The following is a 21,597-nucleotide window of genomic DNA, read 5'->3' as shown; positions in this document are numbered from 1 at the left end:
CTTAGACAGGAATCTAATTAGACCAGAATATCAGCATTAAAACACACATCTGCCCCCCTTCCTCCACTCTCTCTCTCTCTCTCTCTCTCTCTCTCTCTCTCTCTTGTTTCCCTGCTCTTCCCTACAGCTGGTGAGAGTATGGTTTTAGGCTGCCCCTCCCCCAGCGTTTGAACAAACCAATAGGAGACCATGTCAGCAAAATACCCACCCCCCAAACCCCCCCCAATAGGCACACCATCACTCGCTTTCTCTTACCACCCTATCCGTTCCCAACCCCATCCCCCAGAGCCCTCTCTACACCCCATCCCCCTTTGCTACCACCCCTAACCCACTTACTCATCCTGCCTCCACCCTCCCACACACCCATGAGAATTCTCCACCCTCTGTACTCACCCGTGCTCACTCGCCCTATAGGTGCTCCCTAGTCTTCTTCCTCTTTCCTGTCCCTGGGCTTCCCACTAACCCTTTTTTTCCTGGACACCCTTTCTTTTAACTCCCTCCCCTCACTTACACCCACTCGCCATTTGCCTTATTCTCATCTCTGTCTCTCTCCTTCCTTCCCCCACCTTTCTATCCTCTCCTTCATCTGTGGCCTTATCTTATGAATATCGGTAGCACACTGGGTGAAAAATTGATCCTCCCCGCCTGTCTGTGGACGCTGCCACAGCACATTAGCCTGTGTGTGTGTGTGCGTCTGTAAAAGAGAGAGAGAGAGAGAGAGAGAGATGGAGCAAGAGGACGACTACTGCTTGTGCTTGTGAGAGAGAGAGAACAGAGGAGTGGAGGAAGGAGGGTGGGAGGGATATTTGCATATCATCAAAGTAGGGAAAGGGAGTGTAATGAGGAGAGAATGTGTGTGTGTGTGTGTGTGTGTGTGTGTGTGTGTGTGTGTGTGTGTGTGTGTGTGTGTGTGTGTGTGTGTGTATGTGTGTGTGTGCGTGTGTGTGTGTGTGTGTGTGTGTGTGTGTGTCTGTTTGGTGTATTAGGAGTGGCATTGATGGGCCAGGGTGGAGTGTGTGTGTAACGAGAAATTGAGACCAAGAGAGGAGGATATGGGATGTTAGATGGACCAGGACAGCTTAAGGTGTGTGTGTGTGTGTGTGTGTGCGTGTGTATGTGTGTTTGTGTGTGTGTGTGTGTGTGTGTGTGTGTGTGTGTGTGTGTGTGTGTGTGTGTGTGTGTGTGTGTGTGTGTGTGTTTGTGTGTGTGTGTGTGACAGAAGGGAAACAGAGATCATATACATGTATCCCATCACATGCCATCCATCACACTATCTAACACACCCACACGCATAAAAAGCATATCATTACTGCACATGTTTTTTATACAAAAATTGTTGTTGTCTTTTTATAAGGCCATATTCAGGATACATAGGACTCTAAATGTGAACTCAAAACCACGCTAGGATCCCTTAGCGTCATTATATGCTTAAAAATACCATCAACCAAACAATGCCTTTGTACATTGCACAATTAAAGTAAGGAGCTTAATTGGTTACTGTAAGATGGAAAGACATGGACATGTTTATAGTGTGAGTGAGTAGCGTGACTTAGCACTCCTTCAGTTACTTAAATAAGTGCATGGGCATTTTATTAAAAGAAATGTTGTGCTTTTTCTAATTTTTTTTAATTGTGTCTTCTTTTCTACTTACTATAAATTTGTAACCTATGTAACTTTATTAAAAACTGAAACTAGTTATTTTTAAAGCGAAGTTTCGGCCCTGAAGCAAACAGCTGCAATGGGTAGGCTTGGTATTTGTAAATAAATAATTTAAATCCCCTTTTAGCCTGCCTCTCAGCTTCTGATTTAACAGGTCTGGCCAATCGATTGCAGACCCCGAACCAAGTCGTATTGCACGTGAACTCGCAATATTATTGCGGTCTGAGTAAAAACACCAGCCAAATGTGGCACTTTTCGCCCGAGTGTCGTGTTTTGGTGGTCTTTGTGAAGGTACGCGAAACGTGCATGATAAAAGAACTAGGGAACCTACAAACGCCGCCTGTTCTCTAGTATCGATTGGCCGAGCCTGGCAAAATCCGTCTTGACGGTCTGTCACATTTCACGCTGACACCAAGCGAACACTGGGCGCATACACACATTCATATCCACTCTCACGCAGGGCTCACAATATTATCGACAGATCCGAGTCAGAAGTACGGTCGAGGAGCGCACATCGAAGGTAAGTTGCTCTTTTAAAACTACTCCTGGCAGCGAATTCAGACCGGGATTCAGCGGTTGACTCAGAGGCGGGGTCATTTGTTAAGATCGCGTTAATTTCGGCCGTGGTTCTTTCTTTGTAATTTTAGGTTGATCACTTTTTATATGTCTATCTGCGCTTTCCTGCTCGACCTTTTCTAACTGGGTAAACGTTGCCGGCTCATCCCAACTCAATGAAATCAACTCGGATAAGTTTTAACTCAACGCCTTTTTCGGTTTGTTACTGTTAACCAAGCATTTTAAAGGGATCCGAGGCGTGGGTGGCTGGCGATGGGATTTTTCTCTGTGTTGGTCGGCGGAGGAGGAGGGGTTGGTGCGGCTCGGCAAGCTAGCGAACGGCGTTACGCAGCCCCGATTAAACAAGTTGAAATGTGCGTTAAAGTGGACAAAGTTACGCTGAACTCGGTTCGTCGGGGGTCACGGTTCGCGGCCCAGCGGCCGAGTTTGGCCGCGTGCTTGTTTCGGGGCCGCACTAGGCGAAACAAGCCGTTTTATTCAGCGTGCTCTGCGCATTAAGCGTTAGCTTGTCACCCCCCCCCCCCCCCCAGCGTTAGCCTCCTCCGAGCTAGCGAACCGCTGCCGCACTCGGGGCTCGGCTCTCGGGCACTTCGGGTCGCCAGCGAGCCACAGAATTTGACGTCGCCGCACCGGAGGAGCAACGAAGTAGACGCGCCACATCGATCGCGTCTTGGGCGGAAAACGTCGTGCGGTCGCTGAACCCGTCTGGGGACACGTACTGTGCGTGGCAGCGCTGCGTTACTCGGACAAACTTGGGGAAGTGGGTAACTCGAAGTTGTGACACACGCGTGTGCCAAAACGGACAACGCCGGTTAATCCGAACGTGCTCTGCGCACTTTTTATGCGGTGATTGGTTTTGATTCGTAGCCCCCCCCCCCCCCCCCCCCCCCCCCCAGTTTAACCCTCGCCCACTCTTCAATCCTGCGTCTTTTTCAGTGTCTAAGAGCTACTTCTGTGAGAGGAAACCAGAGGGAAACGCAGGAAGAAAAAAAAAAGAAACCGAGGAAATCCCCCGAAAGGAAATGCCAATCGCAGCCGCTGGACAGCCAACGACTCAGGAGCCCAGAGTTTGCCCCCGGCTGCCCTCCACCCCGGAGCCTGTCCCTAAAGGGGCTGATTTATTCGACGAGGCGGGGGCGGCGGAGTCGGCAGAGCGCACAGAGTACGGGGGCGCGCAGGGGGGCAGACGACTCGGGGGCTATAGTTACAGCCCGAGCGGCGATAGGGACTTTGTACGACCCGGATCCGCCGACGGCTCTCCGCCGCAGTCCCCGGCCGCGTCCTCCTCTCTCCATCCCCTCCACTCGCACCAAATGGCCACGGAGGCCATGGAGCCCCCAAGGACTCGATCGCGTTCTCGATCTGGATATTACCAGCACTACGGTGGGGGGAACGGTAATGGGATTACTGGAGGCGCAGTTATGGGAACCAACCATTACCACCACCAGCAGCAGCAGCAGCAGCAGCAGCTGCATACACAGCAGCAGCAGCAGCAGCACGGTGCCGGCTGCGCACCTCTCGGAGCTCACGGCAACCACGCGGAGATTCAGCAGCGAGCGCCCGGAAGCAACGTCCCTCCCGGCATCCATAGGCTGCCCGCGGTCCCCGGAGCGCACCGCATCCCGGCGGCAGGTAAATGTGCCCGCGCGCACGCGATAGCGCACGCTCGACAGTCATATGCGGTGGTCACTGGACTTTTCTCGTTCCACACGCACCCAGCGCAAGTGTTAGAAGTGGAGGTGTTTGATACCCGTGGGGAGGTTCTGGGAGGCGCATCGAGAGGCGGAGTGGGTGCCCGGGGCTCGGTAGGACAAAAGTGGCTGTGCATGTGTGAACGCATTAGTTCTATTCTAATTAGACGAGGCGTTTCACGGGCTTGCCACGAAACTGCAGTGCGAATGCATTGCACATACAGCCTGTGAATGAAGAGCAGTCTGCTGTGTGGGCAATGCTCGCCTCCAGCGTCCTCAGCTGCTGTTCAGAGTTAGCCCCACTGCGTTTCTAGAGGTGCTGCGGCATGTTTACTTTTAGTTAACTATATAAATGTTGGCGTAGCTAGGTAACAAGCCCGCTGGTTTGTGCAGCCTAGTCCTTGTCCAAACCGCGCTAGGTCAATTCTTGCTTTCGAGGCTCCCCCATAAGTGAAGCTCGTGTTCTGAGTACAGTCTTGTGCTGCTCAGTGGGTAGATTATGCTGTTTATTCTAATGTGCACGTTAAACCACAAAGTATCGTAGTGAAGAGACTTGGCTAAATGACCAAATAGGATGTGCCATATTACACAGAATCGGGTACAGTGTGTGTGATACTAGACAACAGTGTGTTCTAACATAGCAGGGTTTCTCAACTCGCAACTACTGCAGAACAGAACTTGTGCCCGTGGACTGGCGATGGGTGTAGAATACATGCGAGGGCACTCTTGCATAGTGAATGCAGCGCAGTGAACCACACCGCAGAGAAACAGCACAGGTAGAGTTTCACATTCAGCACACACCTAACAGGCTTCTCAGGTTGGGAAAGTGCTTGTTGGGCAGTTGTCTCAATAAAACGTCTTGTAGGTACATAATGGTTTGTTCTGTCTAGAAGAGAGTACTTAAGTTGTTTATGCATGTTAGTAGTATATTTTCAGAAACTTAAGTGACCAACAAAGTTGTCCGTGCTACTGAGAAACTCGTGTTTGACCTATGCCCCACCTTGGAACAGAGAGATTCAGTCCCACATGATTCAGCTACATGGCGAAATTAGGGGAAATCAAGCAGATAGAAAAGTTTACTCCTTGCTTCGCTTGCCAACAGAACCAGACTCGTGTTCTTTTCATGTTTGGTGACTGGAATTACCTGTTTGGGAGAGGTAGAACAAAACAGAACACTTACAAAAAAAACAAACTATTGTAGGATTCCCAGCTTATAGACTGTTGGGTGATCTGTGTGCTTCATGTCCTGTTTTGCGTCTGCTTTTGTTTTTCTGTAACTTAGTTCCTGTTATTGTTAACCGAGTTAAAGGATTTAAAAGCCAGAAAATCAAAAGTACAGGTGAGTTTGCCAAGTCGATCTGCGTCGCCACAGAGTTGAGTGGTCTTGCCTGACCTTTGACCCAAGCTCTGTGACAGCAGCTTGGCATGGCATGTCAGATAGGACAGATCAATGGCCATAATGACTGTATTGTATTTCCATCCAAATGTATTTCGACCTACATAGCGAAGGCATGGACATGAAATTCAACCTATACTCCCTTATTTTGAGAACTACTTTCAAGACCGATGCGTAACTGTAACTAGCTAGCTAAAAAACGGGTTTGTTTTGAGATTGTTTCTTTGAGTAGCCGTGATAGTAAAGCATTTGCTTTACTAAAGGAAAAAAGCAATTACTTTTATGTTCAAGAGCCATTTACATTGTTGATTCAGCTTAAAGATGGCTCGCTACTAATTAAAAGTTGAATATTCTCTGCTCACAAGGGAAAGCAGCTGGTTTGCTGGATCTTTCCCAATCCAGTTCTACACATCTTTTATTAGAACCTCTTTCCATTCCCAGAATGGCTCCAGCTTGTTAGAAGAAATAGAGAGAAGCTGAAATGCTTAGTCTATTCTTCCCATGCTAGTCACCTGCGTAGAGCATGAAAGCTAATGATATCCTGTACTCTTCATTCCCTCCCCTTCTTTCTTCTTCTTGTAGCCTATTCTAACTCTTTTGCCCCCCTTTCCCCCTTTTGTGCCTTGTTCTTTCATGCCAAATTTATAGTGTTTTAGTTATCAGAATTTTTTTATTTCCTTCTTTTTCTTATTGTGTCATTTTGTTCTTGAGACATGACTCTTGTCTATCGTGTTGGGAAATGAATTTGGGCTGTACGGTACAAAACCTCCCCAAAGCTCATGTCCACAAAGGTGAATAGAGGTGCAAATGTAGAAGTACTCGAGCAGAAGTGGGACCCAAAATGCTTAAAACCGCTGCCAAAATGGGCCAAGTAGAAAGAAAAAAAACATAGAAACACACACATCCTCTGTAGTAGTTGATATCCTATCCTGATTCTGACCCACCTCTATAACAGTCTGTCCTCTCCAAGTCACATTAATGTCTCCCTTCCCTCTGGATCAGTCAACCCTTTCTGTACCCCTCTGTTCCATTTTCTCTGGCCTCCTCCCTCACATTTGGTTAATGGAAGGATCGTTTTAATGGATTGCCCAAAGCAGCAGAGGGGATGACGCTTCTGCCACTATATCTTTACCCCTCCACTCCACTCATCCTCTCCATACTTCTGTCTGCACAAGACATGAAAACATGCACGCTTTTTTTTTTTTTTTGCTTTCCTTTGTCTTGTTGCCCAGGCAACCTTTCTGGTTAGAAGGTAAACACTTTGACTGGAATTGACCAAGTGGCCAAGGTTCCCTGGTCCACGTAACTAACTGATGAGCCTAGTTCAGTCAGCAGGACAAGATCCAAAGGTAGAGAGCGGTGTATTGAAATCATATCTAAAGTTGTGAGGTGGGCTTTCATGTAATTTGAAAAAAAAGATGTACTTTTCAGATAGGCTTGGAACAAGAAAGCCAAAGATTACAAAAAGAAAGGAAAGAGGAAGGTTAGGTGGAGTGCAGAAACTGAGAAAAAGAAGCCTATTTCAAAAGATTTTGTGGGATTCATTAGGTAATTAAGGCAGTTGAAGCAGAGAGACTGCAGTGTGTGAGGTTTTGGAAGGCCAGGTGCAAAGGGAGGATGAGGATGGGAACAGAGGGACAGGTGAAATGACAAAAAGGATGTGGAAACCGATTTCATTGGATAGAGCAGACTATGGAACAGAAGCAGGATGGCATTTGTATTTTAATTGTCAAAGCACAAAGACGCAAGCCTTACATGCAGCAAAAGTGTTTGCAACCTGGGAAGAGGTGTGAATGCTGTGACTTGAAATACAGACGTGAAAATGATTGGCTGGCAGTGAAGATAAGAGTCAGGTTAAGTAAAGGTGTGTGTAAGTGAGGGAAGATATGAATGAGTGTTTGGTATGTTAAATAGAGAGCGGAGGCTTATTTACATATTCGCTCATTCCTGTTCCTGTAACTAGGAGTGTCCACTAGATGAATGGGTGGTTCCACTGGACACAGGAGGATGCACGCATTTCTTCCGGCTCCTGTGTTTCACTTACAGTTTTGTGTCGGAACAGGTTGTATCTTCAGCTTCCGCGCGTCATTTCAACACAAACCCAGTCTTTCCACATCGTTTTCCGCTTCAGTTGTGTTACGCAACGAGAAGTAACTTTGATCAACCAGTCTTTGTGCATCCTGATTGGCGCCGTAGCCGAATGTGTTCTCACGTTCTGTGAATTAACATAGTTTTGTTTCCAAATCACATTTTGAACATAATCTACTTCTAGTCTGTCAACGCATTCATACTGGAGCACTGTCACAGTGTTTGTGAGCAAACAAAGCCAGTTTAGCCTCATTGAGCAGTAAGGTCTGTGCAGGTGGAGACTTCAGCTTCATATAACCTTTCACTGTGTGTCCTATTTAAGTTGAGGTTTCTGCAGTCACCTTTCTACCTTGGCATCCAAAGGCTTTACTGCTTGTTTGCGTGGCATTTACTTAATTTAAATCTACGCTTTTAGTATCATACAACCAATCAGAACAGTGCAGTATTATAATTGAATGTTAAAAAAACAGCAACGCACACACGAGTCTGAGACCAGGAAGGAATAAGGTCAGTGAAGGAGTGGTTAACTCTGGAGTGTGTATTAATGTACCCCCACTGCATGTGTGCACACCTTGTTTGCTTGATGCCTAGGAGTGGGAACAGGACTGTTCAGAACATGAGCTTACATACAGACCACGTCACTGTAGGAAGCACTTTACGTACAAACAGGTTCGGTAGCACCGGGAAATCTATAGATCTTGATTAAATATGAACCAGTATAAACATTTTAAGGAAGCTGTGAACTACTAGTTTTTTTTTATTTTTTTTTAATTCAAATATGTTTTTGGTCATAATTTTTTCAGCGATTCTCTACTGCAGGTCAGAATTGTGGCAGTGATGAAAACAGAGGCGAAGACAATGTGGAACACAATGAGGACAGAGAACATTACATAGTTGGAGGACCAGGACTTGGGAGGGCAGTAGAATTATTCATGTTGTCTATATTGGCTCAGTGGAGATCAGGTCTGTGCAGAGCGGTGTTAGGCAGGTAATGGCTGGGCAGGCGCTGCATGCCCACCTATTTTAAGCCCATATGCCAGCTTGTTACTCGACTCTGCTTTGCAGTATGGTGCGAAGTGCGCTGTGACATGTGTTCAGGAGCAGGAGTAACGTGAGGTCTGTTTGTGCGTTTCTTCACTTTTTATATGTAAATTGAAACAAGTTCTACAACAGTCCACAAGGCTCCTGTCCATTTTCCTATTCGCCCCTGTTAAGCCAGTGGTTTGTTAACCAAGCCTGCCCCTTATCCATCATCTTATCTATCCAAACGCCCCTTTTGTTCACTCGATTTTTTTTTTGTCCTGTTGTGTTTTGACACAAAAGAAAGCGGTAGTTTAATGTAGAGGCTTGGAAAGGCGGGGTGGTGGAGATCATGGATGGAGATGGTGCGATAGGGAAAGCAAGGAAATGTGAATGCTGTGAGATAAAGCAGCAGGAATATATGGGAGAGAGACAGGCCGGCAGATAGGGAAATAGATTGGTGGCAGGGAGGGCTGGTGATGAAGTGATGGAGAGTGTGAGGAGGAGGAGGAGGATGTGTGAGGAGGGTGTTTGAGCTGAGTGCAAGGAGGGAGCTGTGTGTGTGTGTGTGTGTGTGTGTGTGTGTGTGTGTGTGTGTGTGTGTGTGTGTGTGTGTGTGTGTGTGTGTGTGTGTGTGTGTGTGTGTGTGTGTGTGTGTGTGTGTGTGTGTGTGTGTGTGTGTGTGTGTGTGTGTGTGTGTGTGTGTTGTGGAGGGTGGGGGGGGTGAGAAAGAGAGGGAGAGGTGGAGGAAATGGATAGAAATAGCTGATGCACTCTGAGGCTTACAGAAAATCAATAGCAGTCAAGAGGGGAAGCCACAACCCCCATCCTGCTCCCCCTCTCCTACTGCTCCCTCACCCTCTACCCGCCCTCTCTCCCTCCAGTCATCTTCCTTCTGTTTATTCCTCCACTCTTTCCCATTTTCCCTTTCCCCCTTAGCACTTTCCCCCTTTCATGTGCATTTTCCTCCTCCTCCTCTTCTGCACATCCACCCTGCTCTGCTCCTGCCTCCTTCATCCTCACCACCCATCACTGTTACACCCATCTTGTCTCTCACCCTGTTCCCAAGATATCCTGTTTATTACTATGGGCTGTTGCATGCTTCCAATAGAACATCAGGGACTGTGGCATTACGTTTAATTAATTTATTTTAGACAAATCTAATCAGTGGCAATTTTCCTAAGCCCATGTGTAGGTGTCTTTGGACTTGGAAATAGAATACAATGCCAGTATCTGATTGCTTATCACATGTGACTACGGTGTTTAAAGCTACATAACGCAGGTAGCGTCGGCACGACACTTCGATGGGTCCGCTCTGCTCCTTCCTGCTCTGCAGTGTATCCTCACAAATGCCCAGTGCTTTACTTGGTCATCATTTATAATTTCTTTCTCGTTCTACTGAGGCATTAGTCCCAGCATGTTCATACACACAACACGGCTTTCCCTCTTGTGTTCAAGTCTCACTGCTATGATGCTCTGATGCGCTGTGTCTGCGTCCCGAGCTGTGCTGCTGCCTCAAAGACCGGCTTATGCTTCTCATCTGCTTGCCACAGAATTGCACTGAGACTGTACAAACGGCACATTTTGAACCGGACCCCGGTCCAGCGAGGAGGAAGGCGACTCAAGGGGGCCCTGTGCTATGTGGTTATGCCTGTCACACTTGGTTTGCACACATAAAGTTGTACATGAGGATATATTTAACTTGATCTAGATCCATGTTGGGATGAAATTAGTTTAAAAAGTTGGAAAGTAAATTTCTTAAAATGTTCTAGATTTGAGGGGAGAGTATGTATGGTGAAATTTTAATAGTGATCTTTTCGTGAGGCCCAATCTTTCAAACAACATTGTTGCAGTCTTTTAGTCCAACATTGATCATGATGTCATCGAAACGTTTTAGGCCTGTCTGTAGCGTTTGCATTGTGCTCTGTGGAGTAACTCGGGCTGAATGACTCGTCTCTGACTCAATACACCAGACTCTGACAATGCGCAAGTGAGACCATATTCAAGGAGGGAGCTGGATTTTTGCCCATTGTGATCTGTGAATGTGTTTCGGACAGACGCGCCATGCAGTACTCACCAGTACTCCATCCCAAATCATCTCTGTGAAAACAGCCTTTTAGCTGGTCCACACTAATATAAGCTTTACTTACCTCAACCTTTTTCAATCCATTTATCTTGCCTGCTCTGGGGATTGGAGTATGAGAGGAAAGGCTTTTTTAGGGACTGAGGAATTCAATTGTGAAAACCTCACTCAGTCTGCCTCTTTCTCCTTCTCTCTCCCCTCTTTTCTTTGAAGACAAGCTATGATTGACAACAAAGAGAGGCTGTGAGCTGGAAAAATCCCACAAACAAACAACCAAGAGGTGAAAATGCTCTTTCTTCAAGCCTGTTTTGCATCTATCCCCTTCTTGGTTAGCTTCCTTCATCTCTAGCATAAAGGTAGCCTTGTCTGGAGTGCCCTTGGGAGCGGTTACCCTTGCAGTGTGTACCACTGCCACCATCTGCGGCGAGGACGTCCCCAGCTAAAGACGTGCCCATGACAAAGGGACAAACAAAAGCCAGAATAAATAGAGAAGACAATAAAAAGATGAAAGGATTGTGGAAAAACAAAAGCGTAAAAGTCTTAGCCGTGATGCAAGCGGCGGTATCATCAGAAAGCTTTTCTAATCCAGGATTACTCTGTTTGTTTTGTGCGTTTGTGTGTGTGTGTGCGCACGCATGCACGTGCGCGCGTTCACCTACATCTACCCCCTGTGATCGGAGACACGAGCGCGCCATATGTGTTTAAGTCACACAAGTGACTTAAACACGGTCAGCCGCCCCTTGTCACAAACATGTTGCCACTGTGTTTTTGCAGTTGTGTGTTAAATCCGAGTAGCATGAGAACAATAACAACAAAGGGATTAAATGCACTCAATGCAGATAAACAGGGGGCTCTCCACAATGCTTGGGTGTATTGGCGCTATCAATCGCAAACAAAAGGCATTAACATGTTTTGTATATTGTCGTGCAGAGTGGTGCTCGACGCAGGAGAATAACTCAACTAGGAGTCTCACGCACATAACAAGGTTTGGATCAGACCTTATGGTTGTCAGGGACGGAGGACGGTTTTCTGTCATGCTGACACCAACCCGAGGCGTGTGTGTTTATACTAGATACATTATACTGTATTACTAGTTGGCAATGATCCATTACAAGGGCCAGTGTGGCTGTGTTAAAACAAATGACTTTGCTCATCATAGTTTGGGCATCAGATTCAGTTGTAGTTGATAGTTTGTGTCTCACTGTGTGACCTCTTCTGCTCCTTTTCTCTGTAGGAGCGTCTAGTGGGGCCCACCACTGCCACCCGGACCATGCGTATGGTGAAGAGAGTGAGAAGGTAAGTTTTTTTTTTTTTTTTTTAATAAGAAGTTTCACACTGCTGTGATTGAGATCATGCTGCCCTTTCACTCCACATTAAATACCATTTAGAGCCCAAACGCAACCAGGCAGAATCGGTTCGTCATTGTGTATGTGCTGTGTCAATCTCATCTTCCCTCGGCGTGTTAAGAGAATAGGACCCGGTGTAGCTGGTAAATATGGCTGGAATTAGGTTTGTTGGTGGTGCTGCTGTGGTCGTGAACTCTATTAACTCAAATTTGACCTATTTGGATGCTTTGTGGATTATTCACAGGCAAAAACACAGACGTGAGCTTGTTTGTTGTTTAAGCATGTTGCTGATGGGCAGCTGTTTTTACACGAATGTGTGTCGGTATTTGCTTTTTATTTGGTTGGAAGGACAAGGTAGGAGCTGTGAGTTTAAGCAATAATGTCTGATGAACAGACTGGAAACTTCATCACTGAATGATACGTATCTGCATCTAAAACATTAGCTATAATATTATGGTACCGATGATGGCAGTGTGGCAAACCTGCGTTCATATAAGTGTTTTTCATAACCTACCAGAGTATTTTAACATACTTCAGTAAATGAAGTACAATTGAGCGTCATTACAGGCGAAGGGCTGTTTTAGAAGCAGGCAGATGAAGTGAAAAAACCTGAAGGAGAAGAGAGGAGACAGGATGCTGAGGAAGGTGTTGCAGAAAGCTTGAAGGGAGAGAGGGAAGGGAGGGTGGGAGGCGAGGCCAAAAACAGGGAGGGGGTATTGCTAATGATTTCACCTCCAGCTGTGGGACTTGGTTGGAGCGAGAGAAGGGGGGAGGGAGGGGAAGGAAGGGAGGAACAGTGACAGAGGAAACAAAATGAGCTTTGAAATCTTGTTGATGGAAAGAAAATTAGCGGGGGGAGGGAGAAATGTTTGAGTGTTAGTGGAAGCATGTCTGCAAATATTAATGAATCTGTAAAAGCAAATGACCATATTTGCTCAGCAAAATGTATTTCCAGGGCATGAATGCTGGGAGTGAAAAGCCCAGGCTGGTTAAACTCTGAGGGGCGCGTGCCCGTGTGTGGAGGGGGCTTCTGTGATGTCGTCGGTTTCCAGCAGTGATCGCTAAACCATGATGGGAGCTGAACAGTTAATTTGTGTGTGTTACTTCGAGTGCATGTCTGTGGGCTCAGTGAAGTAGAGCATGGTAGGGTGTGTCTCTGCCCGAGCTTCAGGATATCTGTTCACCCCGGTGTGTGCGTTCCCTTATCGAGTCTCCCATTCACATCCTCTGTTTAATTTGGGCTGTTTTGCCTGTCTAACATGTCTGACACTGCAGGCATTGGCAGCGGAGAAAAGACATTCTGGCGTGTACAAATGCGCGATAATTCAGCGATGCTGTTGTCAACAACACACACGGCGGGCTGGGTTAAACAAGTCAACGAAACAACTGCGAACCACAATATTTGCAGGTGGATACCCACTCATCAGGTTCATTAAAGAAGCTAAAAATCCTGCTTCTCTAGTTATGAGACACTGACGAGGACGAGTGTTCGGCTTTGGTTACACTTGATTGTGTGACCTGCAGCAGTGCCAGTTCACCTTGAGATAACATTAGGGGCAGCATGCAGGAAGACATGAAGGAGGCTGTGTTGTTGGTGCTTTTGCATGTGACTAGAGTCTGGGCAGGGTCTGTGAATGTAACAGAGCAGTGTTCCTGTTGAGACATCAACCGTTCAACGCAGCAGATCGAGCATAAATGCTCCTGAACGCCATCATTACGAATGAGTGTGTTCAGTTCTTTCTTTGTTTTTCCAAATTTCTTTCTGGCATTAGTGGCGAGGTGATCGGACTGGGTGAACGTATGCATGCGTGTTGTGTGTATGTGTCCCTAAGAAGCGCTATAATGGAACATAAGGCCACGCTATGAACACGCACACACAAGCACAGCCATCCTTTTGTCTGGCACTGCTCCCCTCCCACTAACGTGGGTAGACAGGCCCATCAAACTTTCATACTAATGGGGCAATAGTCTGCATGTGTCGAGTGTGTGTGTGTGTGTGTGTGTCTTTTGAGTGGGTGTGTGTGTGTGTCCCCTATCTAGGAACTTCGTGTCTCATCCCCTTGGATTTCAGGCCAGGGTCTCGGACAGGACAGACGGAGGAAAAAAGGGGGGAGGGAGCGAAAGGAAGAGGAGACCATAGAGGGGCTAGCTTATCTGATGGAAGGGAAACGCAGGGAGGGGGATGGCTGTTTTTGAGAGGGGGGGGGGTGTCTTGGGATGGAAAAGGCTGGCTCAGATATGAAAATGGGCACAGTAGATGTCCCTGGGGTTTTAGAGTTGGGACTGGGCTGGTAGGAGGTTGTGGGGTGTCAGGTCAGGGGAGAGGGGGTTGTCTGTGGTTGACGTGAATAGTGAGGTTTGGCGGTGTGGGGGTGGATTCTCAATGCCCTTCAGTCCAACTGTGTGGAAATGGGGGCATAGATTGTGTCCTTCCCATGTTGTTGTTTACTACTACTACCATCACTGAAGCTGTACGTGTTCTTCACCATAGGGTTTTACTTCAATTAGTCAAGGAGCGTTTCCAGTAGTCGCTTTAGCTTTTAACAAGCCCCTCATTTGCTTTCTCTGCACACATTTTGCCAAAACACGAATATAGGATAAATAAAGGATTCAAACATTAAATAGTAGTCAGCAGTTTAATTTAGACTCATACATAAATTAAAACAGTCAACGAAAACCTTGAATTATTCAATCAGCAGAAAAAAGGTGAAAGATTGTCAAATAAATCTAAGAAACCTAAAACCAGGATCTTCTCAACAAATTGGTTCTGTTCTGAGTGTTTACCTACTTAAAGAACAGCGGACCCGCTCTTTGCATGTCAATGAGAGTTAGCAGAAATTCTATTGGACAGCAGAATGGCATTTTGAGCATTAGACGGGGCACAGACGGATGCGCTCCAGCTTTCAAGGGCTCGGGAGAGGCTCGCTGCTGCTGCACCAGTTGCCTTGGGCTCGAATGTTCAGCCATGGTAATTTACACGGCTTATAAAAATACAGACAGACACACTCGGCATCGAGGAAGGCGGCCCCTCGCCACGACCCAAATTTGTTCTGTCATTTAGGGTCTGGTGCACCCTCGGGCTGCACCGAGCGGTGCCCCCTCTTCGCTTCCTCCCTCTCCGCCGCACTCGCTCCGCTCCTCCTTCTAGCAGCCCTGCGCTATCGCGTATCCCACTCCGCTCCGGACTCGGTGAAGTCATTGCTATTGTTTGTTTCCTACACGCTGCTCAGGTCCAGCTCGCGTCCCGCGACATGATTGAGCAGCGCCGTTGCTGTGCGGTGTGTTTGCCCCCCCACAGTTAAAATTTGGGATTGTGGGAACGGCAACTTCCCTCTCAGGAGCTTCAGAAGTTTTGTTCTTTATGGGCTGTAGAACGCAAACAGTGGCAGCTGCCCATGTGTGATTGTGAATTTGCTCATGTCTGCAGGCGTTTCCATAACTGCATGTGTGTGCGTGTTTCGGCAGGCTGCTCTCCAGCTGTTTCCTGTTAGCTATCACACTGCTCTCAAGGTTGCTCTGTGTGTGTGTGTGTGTGTGTGTGTGTGTGTGTGTGTGTGTGTGTGTGTGTGTGTGTGTGTGTGTGTGTGTGTGTGTGTGTGTGTGTGTGTGTGTGTGTGTGTGTGTGTGTGTGTGTTAAAAGTCACAGCCCCTGAGTCATTTTTATCACACTTTAACGTGTCTCTCCCACGAAGAGGGGAGGTGGAAGCAGTGATCGAGTAAGAAGAAAGGGAGGGCAGTGTGTGTGTTTGTGCGCGAGGTGTCTCGTAAGCAACTTTTATGTTCTTCAGAGCATAAGGGAGAGTGACTAAGAGCTGACACACAACCATGTGTGTGTGTGGTCTTGCCTCACCAACTGCTAAGAGAAAGAGTGACTCCTTGACTGTAAGTGGAATGACTCACAGATGAGTTGATAGGACTGAAACGAGAGTGTACGATAGCGCGTTAGTCAGTCCAAACCTGAGTGACTCCATCGTCAGCCATGACACTGTTATTGATGTGTCACAGTGTTCGGACTCTGCTTGTTGAGCGGATCACTGGAGGGTGTGTTTGTGTGTGTGTGTGTGTGTGTGTGTGTATATGACTCGCACACACGCCCTGTTGTTGCGTTTGCATTTCTCCCTTCCAAGAGGAAGTGACTTTGAACCCTGAGGGCCTCACAGTGCTAGTGGTGTAATATGCTCTATGCTTTCACACGCACACGCCTGTACGTACGCACACACAGCATCATACAGGAAATGCCATGTGTCACAAAGGAGGCTAGTGTCCATGTAGCAGTGTGGGTCGTGGGCCAAGGAGGCTGCAAAGCATGGTGAAATTGATTAATTTGATAGGAGTGCTATGGGTCGCTAACCACAATGCCCTCTCTTCTACGTCCCCCCCTTTCTCTTTGTGTTTCCTCCTCCGTTTCCCCGCTGCTCCCTACAGAGTGAGGAAAGCCCCAGTCCAAAACGCCAAAGGCTGTCCAGTCAGTCAGTGTTGGAGCAGCTAACCTCATCTGCACCCCCGCCATCCACCCCCTCTCCCCCTATCCGGCCCTGGGAGTCAGGACCCCCAAGTCGGAGGCAGCCTCACTCCCACACACACTACCACCAGGAGCGATGTCTGACTCCTGCGCGGCACAGACGCAGGTAATTTACCCTCCTGCTTCCTAAAACTCACTTCTACTGCAACGCCGATACAAAGCTGACGTTTCTCTTCCTTCTTTACCCCTTCAGCCCGCCAGTAAGGCGTCAGCGCGGCCGCCTCTCCAGACCTGCCCGTCACTTGCCCTCCCATCACCACCTCTCCACCCAAGGCCCCATACCTCACCTGCCGCCGTCAGAGCTCCAGGATGAAAACTACCAACACGTCCCCCATCATTCCACCCACCAGACGTACCCAACACACACTCCCAGCGCCTACACCCAGCCCCCCACAGCCGGCGGCACGGGAGCCGGTCCGGAGGAGCCCAGGGCTTTCCACCCGCCCACCCTGTCGCCACGGCTACTGCATCCAGCTGCTCACCACCACCACCACCAGCAGCAGCAGCAGCAGCATCATGCATCACAACAGCAGCAAGGGGCCATGGTCATGGACCTGCATGAACAGGTTAGTCTGGTTATGCTCACCAGGAAACGCCGCCTGTTTTGCGCGGTTGTTTGTTTATCTGTCGTTTGTGTACGATTATTTCTCTCCAGCTGCAGCAAGGTAGTGTACCAGTCTCGTACACGGTGACCCCGGTCCCTCCTCACGGCCTCACAGCGCCGTTGTGCAGCGGTCAGCACCTTCCGCCTACTTGTTCGTCACAACAGCAGGTCCCCGCATGCAGCATGGTCTTCAGCGCCGGACACTACCACCCGGTGAGTGCTGTGTAATTATTAGGTCTATTAACAGAGAGGTACATTTTGTGCTGTACACGCTCCTCTAGCTCAACCAGAGTGAAAGGAAAGTGGTTTAGGGGCAGTGGTTAAAAGTATCAGTGACCTACAGAACGTTATTGTGTTTGGACGGGCTTGTTAGTGATGCCAATCTCTGCCGCCACCTTCTGGTAACGTCAAGCAATTACCACCATGAAAAAACATGCCATTAACCTGGTCTTTTGCGTCTTTCCCATCCACCTCTTCCCAGATGCTACAGATGTGTTCAATGCAACATCTGCCGGTGCCCTTCAGTTTCCCCTCACTGCTGTCCAGTAACCCCCAGTTCCTGCTTCCTCTCCCGCACCACCTCTCTCACCGACCGACCCAACTCCCGACGCCTGGACAGTTTCTGCCGTTTCAAACACAACAGCCCCGATCGGTGAGTGAATGCCTTCAAATATTTAGGAGCACACTCATTTTTTGAAGCAACAAACTTCATGTGTCTGATGACATTTAGTCAGTTAAAGCAATTCTAAGCTCACTAAAACACTTCATTATTCTCCATAGCCGTTACAGAGGATCGAAAATGAGGTGGAGCTTTTAGGGGAGCAGTTGTCAGTGGGTGGAGGTTTCAGCTACACCCACCATCACCACCACCACCAGCCCCCCTCCACGCTCCCGCCTTCCACGCCCCTCCAGTTCCTTTCACACCATGACCCTCTGTCACAGGAGCTCTTTACAGTGGTGAGTGCACCAGTTAAAGGGCCCTTTCTTTGTATGATGATACAATCTGTGGTTATGTTTAAATCATTTGAAGTAAATTGTTCTTTTTCCTTCCCACAGCCCTATCCTCACTTTATGCCTCGTCGATTCACAAGTCGACGTTACCGCTCTCAGCAGGCCGTTCCTCCAGCACCATACCACCCCAGCTTCCTGCCTTACTTCCTGTAAGGGATTGTCCTTTACTCAGAAATGCATTGGATCCATTCAGATTAAATACTGTAACCCAGCCCCTATGTTCACAATGATCTAAATGTGTCTTCTCTGTCGTGATTGCTGCACCACAGGTCCATGCTTCCAGTTCCTCCAAATGTAGCCCCCACTACCAGTTTAGAGCTGGATGTGGATGATGGAGAGGTGGAGAATTATGAGGTAGGGAAGAAAATATGCAGGAGACTTTTTTTTTGAACTTTTTAAACTGAAATGAAACAGACAAATCTCTTGGTACCTCTACATTCAGTCAGTCCTTAACAGATTCAAAACAATAAATGGCAATTGTTCTTATAAAGACTTGGCATGGAGCGGAGAGCATAGAACCGCTGCAATTTTACTAACATTTTTTTCATATTATCTTATTTAATATTTAATATTTTATCTTATTTTATAATATTCATATTTTATTTACTTACCTATAATGTCTTTTGTTTTCCTACAGGCCTTGTTAAACCTCGCTGAGCGTCTAGGAGAGGCCAAGCCCCGAGGTCTGACCAAGGCAGATATAGAGCAGCTTCCGTCGTACAGGTTCAACCCCAACAACCACCAGTCTGAACAAACACTGTGAGTATCGTTTCTCATTCAGCAATGAGTGTGTGTTTAGTAAGGATGGTTACCATGTTTAATATGATATTAAATGATACCACCCTTTATGTTACAGGTGTGTGATATGCATGTGTGACTTTGAGGCGCGCCAACTCCTACGGGTTCTACCCTGTAATCACGAATTTCACACCAAGTGTGTAGACAAATGGCTCAAGGTGAGTGTGCACACTGTTCTGTTTATATTTAGGGAATTGAGATGTCTCCCATTTAAATGTCTCCAGGAGAATGTCAGCTACTCTGTCCTGTTAATGCGTAATTAGTTGACTACAAGTGTCAATATGTGTGAACTACGTGGCTTTAATAAGTCAGAGGTAGAGGACAAATCAGATTACTCTCTCTGTCCATGTATGGATCCATTAACCTGGTTACTTGGGTCCATATAAAACATCTGATTTTATATGTGTAAGCTAGTAACATGCTAGTTCACCGTCCATAAATAGAACATGGGTTAACATAATTATGTATTTAATATCGGCCCATCTTCCTAATATGTTTTAAATGTTCATTTCTGTATTTTTCTTTTGTTTCAGGCTAACCGGACCTGTCCTATATGTCGAGCTGATGCCTCTGAGGTGCAGCGGGACTCTGAGTGACCTCTGACCTCCGCCTCACCACCAAACGACCACAATCCCCAGCTCCATCCGAATCCCCTTTGGATACACAGACGTGTGAACGTCCACTCACTCTCTTCCTTCACTCACACGTCCTCCCACGTGATTACTGGGACAGCATTTTAGGGTGTAGAAGTTGGAGTTTTCCTAATACACCCAGAGAAATTTGGCATTCCAAAGAGCTTCATTGTTGTTGTTCTGGTCATATTCATCCTGACTCACATGGAAGATTCATTACAAGTTAGCTTGAACAGTCGATTATATTTTCTGAATGTGTTTTCGTGTGTGTGTGTGTGTGTGTGTGTGTGTGTGTGTGTGTGTGTGTGTGTGTGTGTGTGTGTGTGTGTGTGTGTGTGTGTGTGTGTGTGTGTGTGTGTGTGTGTGTGTGTGTGTGTGTGTGTGTGTGTGTGTGTGTGTGTGTGTGTGTGTGTGTGTGTGTGTGTGTGTGTGTGTGTGTGTGTGTGTGTGTGTGTGTGTTTCCACTCTGCTTCAGAGTAAAGTCACTGGAGGTAACTTCCGATTCAGAAGTTTGGGTCCAGTTACACCACCCACCATATTTTTATTGCCCCATTTCAGTACCACGTTCTACAGTTCTCGTGTTATTTCATGTTTGCCCACCTGCATTGTTCTGAAATGGCTAAAGGGTCATGGCCTTAAGGTTAATTAGTAATTAAGCAGTATTTTAGTGTAATGAGGCATTTATCTTGATTTCAACATATTCACTAATGTTTGTCACGACATAAGGCCTTTGAAAACAGGTTTGTGTCCGTTCTGGTACTAAAACACTTTTCTGTAAGTGTTTACAGATATACATGTAACATTTTCTCCATTACTGACAGGGAACAATGTTTTGAGGCAGATAAGGTCACAGCTAAGTCTACTCTGTTTCACCAAATGGTGGCTCTGGCACTTTAATGTGTAGATTTAGGACCGTCACACTTTGCAGTGGGTGTATGTGATGAAACGCAAACATTAAACGAACATGTTTTCCACTTCAACCACTTGTTACCTGTAGATGCTTTGTATACTCACACGTCCGTTTCGGTTTCATGCTTATTAGAATAAATCTCTGTAAAACCTATGCCTGGATGTCGCAGCGTAATCTCTTGATGTTCACCTCACTCCCAAGCGGCGTCGGATTCACGCCTGCTGGTCTGATATCTGACATGCATTTGATAAAGATTTATTTTCTGGGGAAAACTTGTGTCACCACTTTAAAGCAGTGCATTTGTCTAAATGCAAACCAATTGTATTTGTGTCCAGGAAGAGCAGTCACCTTCTACAGCTACAGTGCAGATTTATGGAATAAATCATGGGAACGAAGGGAAATTATTTGGCCATTGTTTCGTTGATGTTCTACCTGTGAATGTATGCATCTATTTTTTGTCTTAGGAGTGTTTATTTGTGTTGGACAGTTTGTTTTTTCTTTTTTGCTTGGTACACTAGCAATTACCTCAGTCCCACTATTTATGTCTTTTCAGGATATGGTGCCGCCTGTTTGATTTGTGCTCACTCGTTCATGTCGCTAACCTTTTCCATGCAAGTCGTTGGGTCGTCTATTTTTTTTTTCCTTTAAATGCCATGAAACTATCACGCAAGAGTGTGGTTTTATTATGTATTATATCTGTAACCAAAATCATTTGAAGGCCTGTTATGATGATAATGAAATTTTTAACAAACATTTGTACATTTTGTATGAGAGTTATTACTAGTAATACCTTTATTAAGTAGTGCAATGATTTTTTTTAATCCTTTACCCCATCTTTTGGATTTCAAAAGCTGGTCAAGTAATAAATGTATAACATCTTCTAAGTGTTGCGTTATCAAGTTATTCTTTACAAGATCCTTACAGTTTGAGGGGCGACCACTTGGTGGCAGTGTAATTCTACTTCCAACCTTATCTTTATGGGAAAATCTTACATTTTTCAAATCAAATTTTAAAGTGGTGCTTCAGAAATGATTTTGATTTAAAAGGTCTGGTTTAAATTCAAAGCATATAAATGTTCAAATTCTTTGACACACAGAATCAAACCAAGACGAATTAGCATTTACTGTTCCTGTGTTGGTCTTAGGGTGCGTGTGGACTCTTTTCGCTCGGCATCTTCCACTGTTTGCTGACTCAGCAACATTGTTTTTGCTTATATGCACAAAAATGAGCTCAGGTGTAGAGGTAGCACCAGAAATCCATG

General features: G+C 46.6%; 1 protein-coding gene across 1 annotated transcript; it reads left to right on the top strand.

Annotated features, from left to right (window-relative positions):
- Positions 1 to 2,019: 2,019 nt before the first annotated feature.
- Positions 2,020 to 21,220, top strand: rnf38 (ring finger protein 38). The gene is made up of 13 exons (XM_029156510.3): positions 2,020 to 2,179; positions 3,172 to 3,867; positions 11,748 to 11,809; positions 16,285 to 16,487; positions 16,575 to 16,947; positions 17,037 to 17,198; positions 17,467 to 17,637; positions 17,766 to 17,942; positions 18,042 to 18,145; positions 18,266 to 18,350; positions 18,634 to 18,755; positions 18,853 to 18,952; positions 19,328 to 21,220. The coding sequence occupies exons 2-13, from the start codon at positions 3,258 to 3,260 to the stop codon at positions 19,388 to 19,390; spliced, it is 2,232 nt and encodes a 743-aa protein (XP_029012343.1). The 5' UTR covers positions 2,020 to 2,179; positions 3,172 to 3,257; the 3' UTR covers positions 19,391 to 21,220.
- The last annotated feature ends 377 nt before the right edge of the window (positions 21,221 to 21,597 follow it).

The sequence above is a fragment of the Betta splendens genome, chromosome 1 (genome assembly GCF_900634795.4).
Source record: "Betta splendens chromosome 1, fBetSpl5.4, whole genome shotgun sequence".
Classification (NCBI taxonomy): domain Eukaryota; kingdom Metazoa; phylum Chordata; class Actinopteri; order Anabantiformes; family Osphronemidae; genus Betta; species Betta splendens.
The sequence above is the reverse complement of the archived record's forward strand: the minus strand, read 5'-3'. Positions and strand labels throughout refer to the sequence as shown.